Below are 15,394 nucleotides of genomic sequence, written 5' to 3' on the forward strand. Positions count from 1 at the left end.
TTGGCCCAGGGAAACTCTGTGAGCCTTCTGTTCTTTGCAGCTGCAGAAAATAACTGTAAAGGGAAATACTACTTTCCAGTAGCTAGGCAAAGCCTCACACAGTATGTGATATCCTTGTCCTTCAAATTGGAGACCCTAACTCACCAGCAGAAATACTCTGGGTGACCAGCGAGAGAAAAAGCAAGTGATTCATATACGTTTTCATACTGAAATAAAGTAACAAATGATTTTTGTGTTTAAACAATAATGCTAAACAAAACTCTGTGGCAAGCACCAAAAAGAGCACCTAGGTTTTAGAAGCAAGCTTACTAAATCATGGTTAATCCCAGGCTTTTCTTAAGATTGAATGTGAGAGCTCACACTCTTGTTTTAACTTAGTTTAACTACTGATGAAGTCAGTCAAGGGAAGACATTCATTAGCACAGTCTTGCTAGATTGCTTATGATTGTTTTCTCTCTCTTGTCCACCAGCTTCCAGTTGGGAGTATCTTGCACCAAAAAATGGGACAAAGCAGAAATTTTACTACTAATTGCAGAAAAAATGAAGCAGACTGGACAATGAAAAATAAATAGTTTACCCCAAGCCTACCTTGTTACATTTTACACACCTAGAGGCTCTTCCTTTTGGTCTCCATTGATGCTTCAACATGCACTCTGTTGTATTAAAAATAGTAAATTACTTCATGAGAGGCAGAGTACATTCTGTGCTTGCAAAAAGATCAGCTTAGTCCACTGCTGGCATCACACCTCTTTAATAACGTTTCCAAGCAATGTGAATTTGCCCTGATTATGGTCTCTTCTTCAGTCCTCGAGGAGTGTAAAAGCTTTAAATTCAATTATCAAAAAACTGGACATTCCAAGTCTCAACACTTGTATATACTGAGGGGTGGATTTCTTTAAAGTTGAGTAGGAACTGCCAGTAGAATTTGAAACGCACAGTAACCCAGAGAATTCATCTCCTATTTTCCTAAGTGCTTTACATGGGAACAGATTCTGACTAGATTTCTAAGAAGCAGCTAAGGACTCACTAAAACTTCAAAAGAGGTTTAGTCCTATCCTAGTTCTTGGCCTTTCATTGTTTTGTTAATGTCTGGACCATCATCTCAACATGTAAGTTAGTTTGTTCACCAGTTATCTGTGAAGTGAAACAAGCAGTGTTGCCTGCAATGCAGCATGAATGCAGTTGTGGAGATAGATGATCCAAGAGACAGAATTATAAAGTCATTCAGCTTGAAAAACCCCTAAGGACTAGTCCAACTATTAACCTAGTACTCCCACGCCCATCACTAAACCAGATTCCTAATGGAAATATCTCTCCGTGGGCATTAAAGGCAACATGGTACCAGGTTCAGTCCTAGCTCTGAAGTGTCAAAGAGAGCCTAGAGCACAAGATAAAGGGAAGCTTGAGAGCAGCTGATAGTGAAAAGGTTGGGCCACAGGGATAACTTGCCTGCAAAAACTTGGTGGAAGCAATGGCTGAGGGGCCTGGTCCAAGGCTCAACATAACTTCTAGGTGTAGGGTGAGTTTTGAGGTTATGTTTGACGGAAGGAAAGAGACAACAGCTGGCTCAGGGCTAGAAAGTGACTGTCCCAGGGAAGTGTAGATTGCCAGAAGAACTTGGCAGCAAGAACTTCCTGGTGTGGGCACTGGCACCACATCCAAAGCCCAGCATATGGTTTGTTTGATGCTTAAGGTTAGAGCTGAGAGACACAGAGGACCTGGAGCTGCAGCTGGAATGGAGGTAGAAAGGAGGTCTTAAAAAAAAGTGGCAGGGAGAATATTTTATTGAGGGCACTGGCTGTGGGTCCTGGTCTAAAGATCTGTGTTAGTTTTAAGGTGAGCATTTGGACAGAGAGAGCCTAGAGCTGCAGATGGAGGGAGCTTAAAAGGGAACATGTAAAAGGAAAGGGTAGACTGTGAGAAGAACGTGGCTGTGACAATGTTTTGGTGTGGGCAATGGCTGGGGACCCTGCATTGTGACTCAGCATAAAATTAAATTTGCCCTCAGGGTTAGTGCTGGAACTGGGAGAGGGAGTCCTGGAGCTCCAGCTGAAGGTGAGTTAAATGAGGTTGGAAAGGGAAGTCTAGGCTGGAAGAAGCGGACTGGGAAAATTTTTACTGTGGGCACGGCTGGAGGACCTCAGCCTCTGTTCTGTTTTAAGGGATAGGATTACAACTGAGGGAAAGAGACATCCCAAGAAGAGTGTAGGCTGCAAGTGTAATCAAGTTTTGTCTCTTCAAGTGACCCCTTAGACCAGCTGCATCTATATCATGGATTCAGTGGAAAACCTGTGCCCACAGCAGTTCCTACAGGAAAGGCAAGTACAGGCAACCATCTTTGTTTGTGGTACATAAAACTGAAGAGAACAAATCTTTGCCTCAGACTTTGTCATGTAGATAGCCCAGGCCCTTGAATTTTTAAAATTCTGATGTAATTTTTATTATCAACATCTTTTGTTCCTCTGATAAAACAATCTTTAGTGAGAACTCATATTTGCAGCAAAGAGCTCTTTAGAATCTAGGCCAAGATGACAAGAAAGACTTCTGGAAAAAAAGAGCAACTTCCTTCTTCAGCCTTCCCCATAAAAAAAACCTACTAAAATGTGTGCTATTTATTATTTATAAACCAAAATGCCTCACTATATGGATTTACTCTGGAAAGATGATGAAAGACACGTATGTGGCAGATGTTAGTCATGTTGATGTGTGCAACATTGCACAATGCTCAGATATCATGTTCTAAGTGTAATGTAAGGGATAAAATGGGTACTCAACTCTTCCGAAAGTCTGACTTCAAATCTATATTTAGGCATCTGAGTGACCTGCTTGTATTCAGAGGTGCTGACTACTCAGCTGCTTCCATTGACTGCAGCAGAATATAAGGGATTTTTTTGTTGTTGTTGAATCTATTTTCAAGAACAAAAATTACAATTTAGTATCTCTGTAACTCCTAAGTAATTCTACTGGGGAAAAAAAAAGGACAGAAAATTACATGCATCTCTGTTTTTCCCTACTCTCCCTAAGATGAAAGAAAGGGACCATATAACAAATCCTAGTAACTATTTCTATGCAGGAAGGAGATTAAACATTACTGTTTTGGATTCCAGTATGATAGATAACTTTGCTGTTGAAATCACAACGGCAAAAGAGAAATTGAGACATGCAACACATTTTTAAATTTATGTAAACCTTTGTTGGGGTCCCAGACTCATATATTGACCTTAGTTACCCTGAACAGCCACAGCTGGGAACACATTCTGCACAGGACCTCCATTTAAGCTCAGGTAGGGCACAGTTTAGGACTTTGCCTGAGCTACATTGTATGTATACTTGTCTCTATCTCCATGTTCTGGCTACACCTTGACCTCCCTTGTGGGTAGCTTGCCTACACCTCTGTTTCTGTCCCTAGATAGACCCTGTGCCTATATCGTGCCTTCCTGGATGGACCTAATTCATCACCTCAGCTTCTCTGGGACTGCTGACGTGATGTGTGCTCTTTCCAGCACCCTGCCCACTGAATGAGGGCCTGTGCCTTGACACTGAGGGCACTGGTTGCAGTGGGATGACCCTCATTTGTAGTTTGTCCACCTCACAGAGCTGCCCTGCTCTTGTTTCTCCCTAAGGATCTGATCACCTTGCTGAAGCATCAGTTGATGAACAAAGCAAGATCTACAGCAGGCAGGTCAGTTTGTATTATCCAGAAGCTGATGTATGAGTTATTGTAAAGGCACGGGAGATGTATGCTCTGTGTTACCCGTGGGTACTGACCCCGAACGGTGATGCTCAGATGTCATTGAGTTCCTCATCATACAGCAGAGCAAAGCATATGTGGTGCTTGATATTTCTGAGCTGGTCAGATGTGCCTTTGCAGGATGTCGCCTGTCACTGACCACATCCTCTGTGGCCATGGAGGCAATCAACAAAATTCTGCAGGGGGTGAAACAGCACAGTGAGGTCACAGGGGTGCAATGCTCTTGCAGGGGACCGAGCTTTCAGTAACTGCTGCACGCCGGCGAGAAGGAACCGCTCTGCTCAGGGAGCCCAGCTGGGGCGGCAGCAGCTGGCAAAGCCCTGCCGCAGAGATCCCTCTCATTCCTAGAGATAGGTCCCTTTAGAGGGAACTGCAACCGGAGTAACTATCACAACCTGTACAAAGTTACGGTGTGAGCGACTAGCTATCTAAAGAGCGACAGAAAGTTCGGTTTCCGTGAGAACTGGACACGGGTGTGTGGGCCGGAGGGCAGGGACGAGCACCACCTTTCCCCCGGGCGGCGCTGAGACAGGACCCCCCCCGCAGCGCAGGCCCCGTCCCTGAGGGGAGGGAGGCACGGGCGGCCCCGGCCCCGCTGCCCGCGGCCGCGCAGGCGCCGCGCGCGGGGAACATGCGCAGTGAGGCGGCAGAGCCGGCGCTCCGCGGTTCCCGCGGGGGCGGGGCGGGCGCGCGGTGCGTGGCGGGCGGGCGGCGGCCGCTCCCCGAGAGGGGGGGTTGGGGGGGCGGGGCGGGGCCGCCGCGCCGAGCGGGGCCATTTCAGCCGCCAGGCCGGGATGCGCCCGGCGTCCCGCGGCTGTCCGCCCGTCGCCCGCTCGCCCGCGGGACTGCGGCGCTGACCGCCCCTGCCCTTCGCTCCCGCCCGCCGCTCTACCCCACACCGGCCCCTTCCACCTCTGCCGCCGGCGGCGCCATGGCGGCCCCCAGCAGCATCGTGCCCGTCATGGCGAGTAAAACCAAGACCAAGAAAAAGCACTTCGTGGCGCAAAAAGTGAAGTTGTTCCGGGCTAGCGACCCGCTGCTCAGCGTCCTCATGTGGGGGGTCAACCACTCGGTAAGCGCCGCCGTTCGACCCGCGCCAGCCCGCCCGCCCGCCTCGCCGGGGCATCGCACCCGGGGGCTGCGGGGGCACGAGCGGGACCGGGGCGGGCACGTGCCGCCCGGAGCCCTCCGCCGGCTGCCGCCCCTCGCCCGGCGGGGCCGGGAGCGCGTTACCGAGCGTGGGGAGCGCGGAGCGGCTGCGGTGCCCTGCCCGGGCGCGGGTGATGCGCGGGGTGCCTGCGGTAGCCTGTGTCCGCCCTTCGCCCCGCGGTTCCGCTCGGTGGCAGCGGGCGGGGAGGTGCCCGGGAGGGTTCGGTGCTGCGAGCGGAGCCCGAGCAGCTCCGCTCCTGCCGCCGGCCGCGCGCGGGCGTCGCGTGGATGTGCTGCGGCCGGGAAAAATCCCGGTTGTCAGTGGGAACTGGCCGAGTTCGTCCCGCGTCCGTGCAGTTCGCTTCGGCAAGTGTCCGCTGCCGGCGTGCGCGGGGGAGGGGAAGAGGAAGGGCTTGGTGTGGTAAGGCGGCAGAACCGCACCATTTGCGAAGTGCTCCATCACCCTGCGGGGACGGGCGGCTCGGGAGAGCCCCCGGCCGGGTGGTGGTCTGCGTTAAAATTAGGAGCTTGGTAAAGATGTCACATGGTTTGGGTATTACGAGGTTCAGGTCGCAGCTTTGCATCTTTAAATAGCCATCGTGGCAGGTTAAAAGTGTGGAGCCCAAAGATCGCCAAAAAATCGGGTATTAAGGACAGTCGAGCAAAAAATGTATTCCCTTCTGCTGGCGGAGCGAAGGCTGTATGCCTGTGTCGGGTTTGCATGGGTTATGTCTGCTGCTGAGTAACGAGCCTGTAAGAATGTCAGTGTGCAGTTTGAGATTAGACTACAAATTTTGAAATATCCACATGAAATCGGCAGAGCAGCTTGTAGTGTTTACTCGCTATTCCTTTTGTTTTCTACATATCCATATCCCACGAGGTTTTTTTTCCCTGTGTAGATATTTCAGTAGTTTTTGCCCAAAGCCTGGAGTCTGTGGTTCAAGACTGAGCCCTGTTAGAGCTGTGTTAAACAGCACAGTGCCTGAAGTGAGGATCATGAGGAAATGCTTTGGCTGTATGTACCAGGCAGAGGAGAAGCTTCAGTGAAGTTGAATAGTCTGCTTAAGGTAGCACTGTGAGTCGGTAGGAAATGGTGACAAAGGATTTCAATTTTTCTGCGGGTCAGTTGTGAGCAGTGATGTCATGAACTGGTGAGACAGTAGTTATTTATCTACAAAGCAGAAATATCTTCATTTGTAGGAGTGCCTGATACTGTTTGCCTGAACTGGGAAGAAATGCACGCATTTCTTTTGCTCCTTTTTTGGTGGCTAGTGGTATAGAAAATTCCCTAACAGGCCTCTTTAATGAAAGAAAGCAAGCTGATAATTGCAGGGTGAGAGACTTGTACTGAATGGCAGCGTGTGCTTGCTGTTCACTGTCTCCCAGAGGAGAGAGGGAGAAGATCACTGATGATAGCAAGGATCTTCCTGGTTGCAACAGCTCATTGCTATGTGAGTTCACGCTGGAAATACCACTATGCTTAGAGGAAAGACCTCTTCACTACAAGTAATAACCAAGTAAATAGTGATGACTGCAACACCATATGTGATCCTCACCATCCTGCAGTTTTGTGCTGTAGTGTGCATAGCCTTTACCAGTAGAAAAAGTCATGAAGTATGTTGGTTCGTGATTCATTCAGAATTGTGAACTGAAATCCTTTCATTGGAGAGGCTTGAAAAACAACGCCAGCAACACAACAGGCTCAGAGAAAAGAGGCTTCACGTTCACATGGAGGTGATGGTTGTAGGTGTGAATATCTGTTATGTTCTGCAGATGGCATTCCATCTCTTTACCTCACTGCAAAATGTAGTCATGAGTAATGCTTGGAGGCCCTGTGGAAGTGAAATCCCGCTGAATGAGAGAGCATGGAAAAAAACGTTAATTTGATGCATCCAAATTAAACATCTCTTCTTGGCCAAGAATGCAGCATTGAAGCATTGCAGGCTCCTCTGTTAGATGCTTTTCCTTTCATTTTGTAATGTTTCATGTGGCACTGTCCAGCAAATGAAAATAAGTGTGCAACATGGTTTAACTCTTATCATAAAGAAGAGTTTCGCATGGGAGAAATACAAACAATGTGTGTAGATTAATTAACAACAGGAATTAAGAATCCTTAGCAGAATAAACAGAAATCCATAAGCAAAGGCTAGACTAGGAACTGAGTGTGGATCATAGTTCATGATGGTAGTAATTAGACTTGGAACACAGTAATCATCTGAAAATTTATATTTAAGACTGCCTGTAGTGCCTATCAATTAATGAGACAATAGAAGTCTGAGTCTTACGAACTGTTTTGGGGAATAAGTATATATATTAAATCAGTGAAGCTGGGAGGCAGTTCCTACATTTGTGACATTGTTGCATGTTTTGGAAAGAAGCACTTGGTGATGATAAAAAAGGAAAAATATGTTTTTGCTTCAGGTTAATTAACTTTTTAATCTTAGGACTATACTTGATTGTTGAATTTTGGAGCATTTTCAGAGTTTGAAATTGTATGTGAAGAAGTTGAGGAAAAATACCCAACAAACTGTTGTCTTAACTCTCCTGCCCTAGGAGGAAAAATGACTTTAATGGGAAAACCTAAACATTGGTGGCACAAAGCTGAGGGCTGACAGCAGAAGTGTGAATTCTTTATGGGTGGAGAAATTTGCAGAGGCATGTCTGTTACCCATGGTTCTTATCAATTACCCACCTATTCAAGAAACTGTAAGCAACTCACTGTTGCTGTTTTGGTAGAAGTAGTGAGATATCTAATGCAAAACTTAGATATCCAATGCAAAAAAACTGCTTGGTAGTACAGTCCAGTTCAATAATAACTTCAAAGGGCATGTGAGAGGAAAACATGCAAACATTACCCAAATGCCTTACAAAGCAAGAAAAAATGTGCTCACATTTGGAACTGTAAATTCATTTCTCAGTGCTCTGACATGTGCTGTGGAATGAAGCTTGCTGCTAAGTGAAAGGGAAAGTTACTGTGTCCCATTTTGTAGAGCTGATTATAATACTGATGACTTGTAGCAGCAAAGACTTAATTGTCAGTGCTTGGATCTTGCAGGCATCTGCATCATTAACAGTTGATTTTATCTTGGTCTTTTACCCTGTGTCAAAGATAATCTGGCTGTGCTACTGAAATATTTAAACTCACTGGTTAGTATGACTTAAAGCTATATTTTTAACTATAGCTATAACTTTTTATATATAACCTTATATGTATTTTTACTATAACTTATAACTTTTTGCTATATTTTTAATTAGCACCATAATTTGTATTTACTTTACAAGTGATGTGGTAAATAACATTCTTACCTCTGTATTGTCCCTGTTCCTGGATTTCTAGTAACTGTCCGAAGGAGGAGATGGAAGGGAAGGTAGCATCTAACTTGTTTTCTGTGCCTATAAATGACATCCACAGATTCTGTGTTTTCTGCAGGCACAATGATGGTGAGTGTGCTCTCACTAGAATTGGTTGCCTGCTTCTGTTAGAAGCTTGTTAGGAAAGCTGGGAATTTGTAGGCTTAGGTCCTTCAAAAGATAGCAGGAAACTAATATAAGTGGGGAGGTTTTGTAGCTAATTTTGAGATAAGGAACAGTCTCCTGGAGAGCTTGCCTGCTGTGTCAACCATTAAATGTATTTAGGAGAAGAGCATGAATGTGTAATGAAGTTATTGAGCGTAGTGTACAAGTTAAAAAAAAAAAAAGCCAAAAAAACCCCAACTAAACACAAGCAAGCCCCCCCACCCCATGAATCTGTAATCACCATCTGTTTCTTGGATGATTACAAGCTGATCCAAAAATTTAACAGTGCCTGATTTCTCAATGGCACTTGCTGCTTAATAAGCAAGTGGAGAAACAAGAATACATGGATGAAATTACTTCCCCCCAGTGCTTTGTGGAGTGCATCAGAATGAGTGTACTGTTTGTAGCTAAAGAATTGAACACACAATAAACTCCATGACCTTCTTGAACTGCTCACCTGGGGCACTGTGAGCTTGATGCTACTGTTGCACTCTTCCTTGTATTCTTGCTTGATATTTTTAACAGAAGTGGAGCAACATCAGGACAGAATAATGAAAATAGCTTTGGGACTCCTATCTATCAGTGTACCTCTTGGATTTTTTCACCTTAGAGTTAGAAACTGGGAGGGAAGGAGGGAAGCATGACAAGTAAATGCATCTTTCTCCCCCTCCCATGCAATAAGATACATTTGATCACATTAAGAATGCTTCTGTATCTGCAGAAAGCTATAAGAGGTCTATTCTAGTAAGTTTTCAGTTTGGGGGTTTTTCTAAGCCAGTATACTGGTCTTTCTTGTTACAAACTTTTATCTAGACAAATACACAATTAGCTCATTTATTAATACCTATCCTTATGTTTTAACATGCCACTGGAGAGCTTGTTAGGTAAAGTAGAACCTCTTGGTTGTGGCATAAATCACTTTTCTTAGTCCTGACTTACCTAGCATCTCTCCTGAGAACTTTGTTCTGACACATTGTACATGTATGAAAATGACACTGAAAAAGTGTTATTGAGTTCTTCTGTAGGAAGAAGAAACCTAAATAATTGAAAATTAGGTGATGCCATCTGGAGTACAAACCCCATGCTTGTGACTAGTTTTCATTAAAGAAAGGGTGAGATCAGTTGACAAAAACAAGCCTACAGCACTTAGTACTAGTGGTATGCCTTCAAAAGTTAGAGGATTTGATAAGGTCTGTGTCCATATTTTTAATATAGTCTTAAATGATGTGGCTGGTGGCACCCTGAGGATATGGAGCCATAATGGTGACTCATGGCACTGCCTGTCAGCACAGCAGGTTGGTTGGAAACTATTTTGGGGTGGGGAGGGCTACTTATCATTTGTCAGGTGTGCTGACAATGCTGACTATTTGTATTTAATGCAGAGCATCACTGCTGCAGCTGTTAGAAATGGCTTTTCAAAACTAAGGGAAAATAAAGCTAAAGGTATTACTCAAGATTTTAAATGATGAGCTTAGAAAAAAACAGTATTTTGAATTGTTTAATGGAGGTGGTATTAGTTTATGGGAGAAAGCTCTTTCTAAGAAGCTGGAAGAAACAATGCATTGAAAAGCATTGATTATATCAGAGCAGAAAATAAAACAATTAAAACTATTTTTAAAGAGTCAGTTGGGTACTCAGCCCAGATATTTGCATATAGAAGGAAGCAGAACAGGAAGAGTTGTTTATTGAAAATTTTGGTTTTTTTTCTTGGGTGTCGAGGTTTGTGTACTGCAGTAATTAATTTGATACTGCTTTTGCAACTGAGTGGATGGACTAGTAAAAATAAATTGTAAATATTATGTTTAGGTTAAGGGTAGTAAACATGCCTCCATGAAATACAAATGGGAGTAATATTTTATGTCCTTCTGTAAACTATTGAAAGGGACACATACAATAGTTTAAGGATGAGAGTGGAAGAGCTATGAAAGGGCTCTGACAGGAGTTTCAAAACTACTTTCTGTGGTTTCTTCCAAATTACAAGATAAGGTGCTGCAAAGGCTAGGTAATTTTTTTTCCTGTGAGCTTTTGAAACTGAGTTTCATTAACCCCAGCAGAGAGGGCTGGACAATGTTCTATGGAGGAAATAGGCAGCATGAGTTTGTTTTGTTGGCTCAACTTAGTTGTCTTATTTGAGTATCCTGCACCACCAGATGCCTTAAGAGTCTCTGAGGTATTATTTTTGAGTTCCTTGCTCATTAAAGCAGATATTTGCATTATGCCCATTGCCAGGGCCTGGTAGATGTTTATTTTCCTCCTGTAGTTTCAGGGTGGCAAACTTTGTTTACAGTAACTGACTCACCCCATTATTCAGTTCCTGCTCTACAGCCCTGTTTTCTGTTCTTCCTTGAAAACATCTCATCTTGTGCTGTAGAGATCCATACACTAGCTGTACATTGTGCAACCTCATGACAACTTTAGAGTAATGTGAAACTGTCCATCATTTCCATCTCTTCAGTGTAGTCTTGCCCAAACTAAGCACTTGGGAGTTGTAGTCATTTTGGCTTATGGATATCTTGACTTTTGCATTTTATCAATCTCTGCCATTACAGTCTTCCTGGTTAACAAGTTCAACCATATCTGTTTTCCTTATTAGTTATTACTCAGCTCCAAAGTAATAATCCAGCCAAAATAATACAATTTGGGGAGCTTTTTAGATGGATCATAATTGATTGAAGTTCATGGTCCAGCTATGCAAACAGTTGTGCCAGCACAAAGCATGTTGATGCAAAAACAGAAGAGATGGAGGAAAATAACTTCCCTGTAAGGAAGTACCAGTTTTAGCTAGGGTAAAGTTAGGCAAACTACAGCCTCCATAATGCTGAAGCCTACTAAAGCTGGGGCTGCTGGACTGGCTTCCGTTCTGTCTGGTACTTGTCCGATCCTATGGCAAGTTCGTTTGGGGAGATATGCTAACAGAAAAACAAATGCAAAGAAGTGAATGTGGTGTAGGAGTTGTATTCCTCAAAAGGCCATATTCTTGTCAGTCCCTGCTTAAAAGAGGAATTGCAGGGAGCATAAAGGGAAGAGTCTGATGTATGTGTACATATAGTAGCTTAAGGACAGCTGGAGGGACTTGTATCGCTCCAGACTGGGCTCTTTGACTGACCACTGATCTCCTATCTATAGCTCAGTTTCATGTGCAGTAACCTCAAGCTAAACTGTGGTCCACGGTGGAAACACCCACTTGGGTAGAGAACTCTCACTGGATTCTGCACTTTTAATGAGGAGACCTTTCTCAACTATCTTAGTCTCTTGAAATAATGGCGTGTTTTGAAAAAAGACAAAACTGATTATATGGCACCCATTGGTTTCTGGCCATCTCTATAGTCTTGGTTTCAGAATGTGGTAAACCCTCTAACTTAACTTGTGTTTCTAGATGCTAAATGTCTTCAGAAAAGCTGTAATGGTTTTCTGGGGCATCACTAGGAGCTGGAGTTTTTGAGGTTGCTTTTAGAGGTAACTGCCAACATCTGGAAGAACTTCTAAACAATAACAATTTTTGAGAGTCCCACCTTTAAATAGTCTCCTGCAGCCTTTCAAGTATGTGGCTGTAGCAGTCACTGACTTTTTTTTTTGAGGCGGGGAGGGGGAAGAAGGAAAATACCCAACTTGGTTAGCCTGGGACCAGCTAAAAGAAAGTGAAGTGGCTTTAGTTTTATTATACTATTATTTAGTGTCTTATAGCTTTGCTGTACTGAACTGAAGTTGAGAAAGATCTGATTAGTTTGTGGTGCTAAGCCTCAGTCATGTTGCCCAGTGTTTTGTAGACCCTTGCTAGGTCATTTGGTTGCCAAAAGCATTTTTGGTACAGCAGGTTATGATGTCATTGTTGCTGGTTGTGCTTTTTATTTGTTCAATGTGCTTTTCTTTTCTCTCTCAGAAATGTAAGTTTTCTGTAGTTCGTGTTTATTGGTGTTATGGTGTGGTGTGACCTTTGTGGGTTGGGTTCTGGGTGATTATAACAGAACTTTCTAGAGGAGCTAAGAGAGAAATAGTTGTTAAAGTTTGTGGTTGTTAGGGCCCTTTACAATGTGCAAATCTCATGTATTATGGTTTCCTGGAGCTGAGCAAAAGTTGGAAGATTGATGTAACAAAAGCAAGGTTGCTAATCTCTGAGCTTCCTGCTTTGGTCTTTCTGACTTTTTATATTTTGAGCTGAATATAGAGCTAGTTTTGGGAGACTAAGTTGCAAAATACCAAAAAATTGAGAAAGCAGTTGAGTTGAGGAATGGAATATCTATTTTTACTTCTGGAAGAGGAAGGACTTATCAACACATGCTGTCTCAGCTGACTATTCAAAAGAGCAGGTTTTCTCTCTGGGAAAGACCACAGTCTCTTTTCCACTTTACTGGAAAGCCCATTACAAGCCTCCTTTGTCACTTCGAACTTGCAGGTAGAAGGCTCAGAAATGACTCACTCAAACTGAAATGCAGTGTCACATGCTTGACAGCAGCTTCCTGTGCAGTACCTTGTGGTTGATGCAAATCAGGATGTCCCTGCTGCTCTCAATGTATGTTCCCCCTGCCCTCACTAGCAGGCGAGAACTGAAAAGAAATTTTTTCATTTAATAATTCTTTTAGGTCTTAAGCAGAAATGTGCTTTCAGTCTGACTCATGATTCACTTTGCAGTGTGTGGTATGTTAGCCAGCCTTTTCCTGTGATGACACACTGGGCCAAACAAGAAAAGCTGTCTGGATATTCCTCAGGTTTACAGAAGTCAAGTGGTAAAAGTCATTTACAGAAACAAAACCTTACTGCTTGTTAAGACCCGTGTACCTGCTTGCAAGCAAAAAGCACTGCAAACAGTGATTTTGGAACCTCTTGCCCATTCTGTTCCTGATATAGCAGCTTTTCCAGCTATTATTTTGGGTTTCAGCTGATTCAACAATGCTGCTTTCTCTTTCTACCTACAGCTGCCAGGCAGTTGTGGCTGGTTATTTCATTTGAGTGAGCAATGTCCTGCAGGCTGTGTTGGGTAATAGGGTTCAGATGTCTGTGAGCTCACAGAATCCTGCACCCCTTGTCACTCCTCTACTTGTTCTGTTGCAGTACATTGAAGCAGTGTTGAAATACTGAGTATCTTGACTATTGCTAGTGTACTATGCTTTTTCTTGGTGTGAGTGCAGTGGATTTCTCTTCCTTCTCCACAATCTCTCCCACCTGTGGAGGTTTTTTCCCCATGTTACAAAAGTTACCTGGTGTTGATATTGGTGCTTTTAGTTCACTTTACAAGCAAATTACTCTTCAGATGCTTTTGTACTTGATAACTTTTTTTTCAGAGATGTATATTGCAAGTTTCTCCTTGGAGGATGTCATTCCGTAGGATATTTTTAGTATTTGTCTTGTTGAGGAAATCTCCCAGACTTCCATATTTAAGTCAAGTTGTTCATGCTCCTGTGAACAACTTCCTGAGGTTCCTGGCTGAATGTAACTTGCTTCACAATAAAAGGTTAAGCACCTAAGAAGTTACTGGAAGAGCCTGAAAGTAGTGGTTGCTCCTGAATGATGTGCTCATCACCTGAAAGATTTATTGGGTTCTCATGGGTGATGACTCTTTTACAATGGGCTGCTTCTTGCTGACTACTCTGGAGCAATGTGCCTGAAGTCTTCTTCACCCCATTATAAATGCCCTTCAAAAGGTAGAGACTCTTCCCTGAAAAGCCATGTTTCTAACTGTTTTACAGGATGTGTGTAATGACTGATCATTTGGGGCATGTCTTTGTATTGCTGAAGTTGCTAAGCCATCCTTGCAGTATTTGACATGTAAAAAATGCTTGTTTTACCCATGTGCCCTAAGACTTACTAGGGTCATGAAAACATTCTTCTTGTTTGATTTTTGTCGCAAGATAGTATACTTCTCTTGTGGCAGCACAATGCTGAAAAGTTCAGAAATTAAAAACAGATGAGGGATATAGAAATGTCTAGCTGGCAAATAAATGGTAATTCAGTCACTTAAGTTGCTGTTGCTATGTGCTTATGATCATCTCAATAGCAAGGCTAAAATTCACTTCAAAACTGCATTCACTGCTTAAGAGATCTGGTGGTTTTTTATTTACAAGGTGAAATTGATTTAAACCATTGTATTTTAATGTGTGTTGCTTTATGTAGTTGAGTTGGCCAAGATGTCAGCTGAAACCTGGACACAAGGGCATAGACATCCTTACATTCAGGTGGTGGAAAGTAACACTTGAAATATCCTGCTTGCTTTTATTTGTGTTGCCATGGGACTACTTTTGAATTGAAGACATCATCCAGGAGATCTGTGTCACATATAAGCACATAACTGAGATTTCAGGATTTCTTGTTTTTCAGTCAGCCTTGTTTTCTGACCAGTAGTGGCCTTTTGATAAGTAAAACTAAAAGGAACCTAGATCATCTATGTCTTGCTGATAGTCTTGAAATATGTATAGCCTATTCCGCAAAAGAAAAAGTGGGGGAGTTTGAAATGTTCTATGAACATTTTACTTGCTGGTCAAAGGCTTTGAAAAGAGATAATTTGGGACACTGATTTCTGAAATGGGAAGCACTGTATTTAAATAATAAAAAACCTAGGCCCTTCATTAAAGAAGGAACCTAGATTTGGTTGTGTGGTATTCTCCAGATGAAGTTGCATAGCTGCTTGTAAAGACAAGTAATTTTACTGCTAGGATTTCCCTGATTTTCTTCACCTACTATTGTAAACAGACTCGAATAGTGGTGCAAGCTGGCATGGATCATTTGGATGATGAAATGTAATACTAGGGCTTCAAGGAGGTGGGAGAAGCAACTGAGAGCTGAGATAGTAAAGTATGATCCTTGAGCTACATTTTCTCCACTACTTACCTTTACTTCACTAGCTGACAAGTCTGAGCTTAGAATTGGTTTGTCAGTTCTGTGCTTGCTGTGTTTTTCCCCTTACTTGAATGTAAGTTTTTTCACAGCAGTTACTGTGTAACCTCCCATATTAGGCAGCTCTGCTGAGGGATGTAAACACCTGTC

At 43.3% G+C, this 15,394-nt stretch overlaps 1 protein-coding gene across 3 annotated transcripts in view; it reads left to right on the top strand.

Moving 5' to 3' along the window:
* The first annotated feature begins 4,664 nt into the window (after window positions 1-4,664).
* Window positions 4,665-15,394, top strand: part of PIP4K2A (phosphatidylinositol-5-phosphate 4-kinase type 2 alpha) — a 107,631-nt gene continuing 96,901 nt past the window's right edge. For all 3 annotated transcript variants that reach the window (XM_062507386.1, XM_062507402.1, XM_062507393.1), the window contains exon 1: window positions 4,665-4,823. In XM_062507386.1, coding sequence (XP_062363370.1) covers window positions 4,683-4,823 — 141 coding nt within the window. In that variant the 5' untranslated portion in view covers window positions 4,665-4,682. The remainder of the gene's footprint in view (window positions 4,824-15,394) is intronic.

The sequence above is a fragment of the Cinclus cinclus genome, chromosome 1, assembly GCF_963662255.1.
Source record: "Cinclus cinclus chromosome 1, bCinCin1.1, whole genome shotgun sequence".
NCBI lineage: Eukaryota > Metazoa > Chordata > Aves > Passeriformes > Cinclidae > Cinclus > Cinclus cinclus.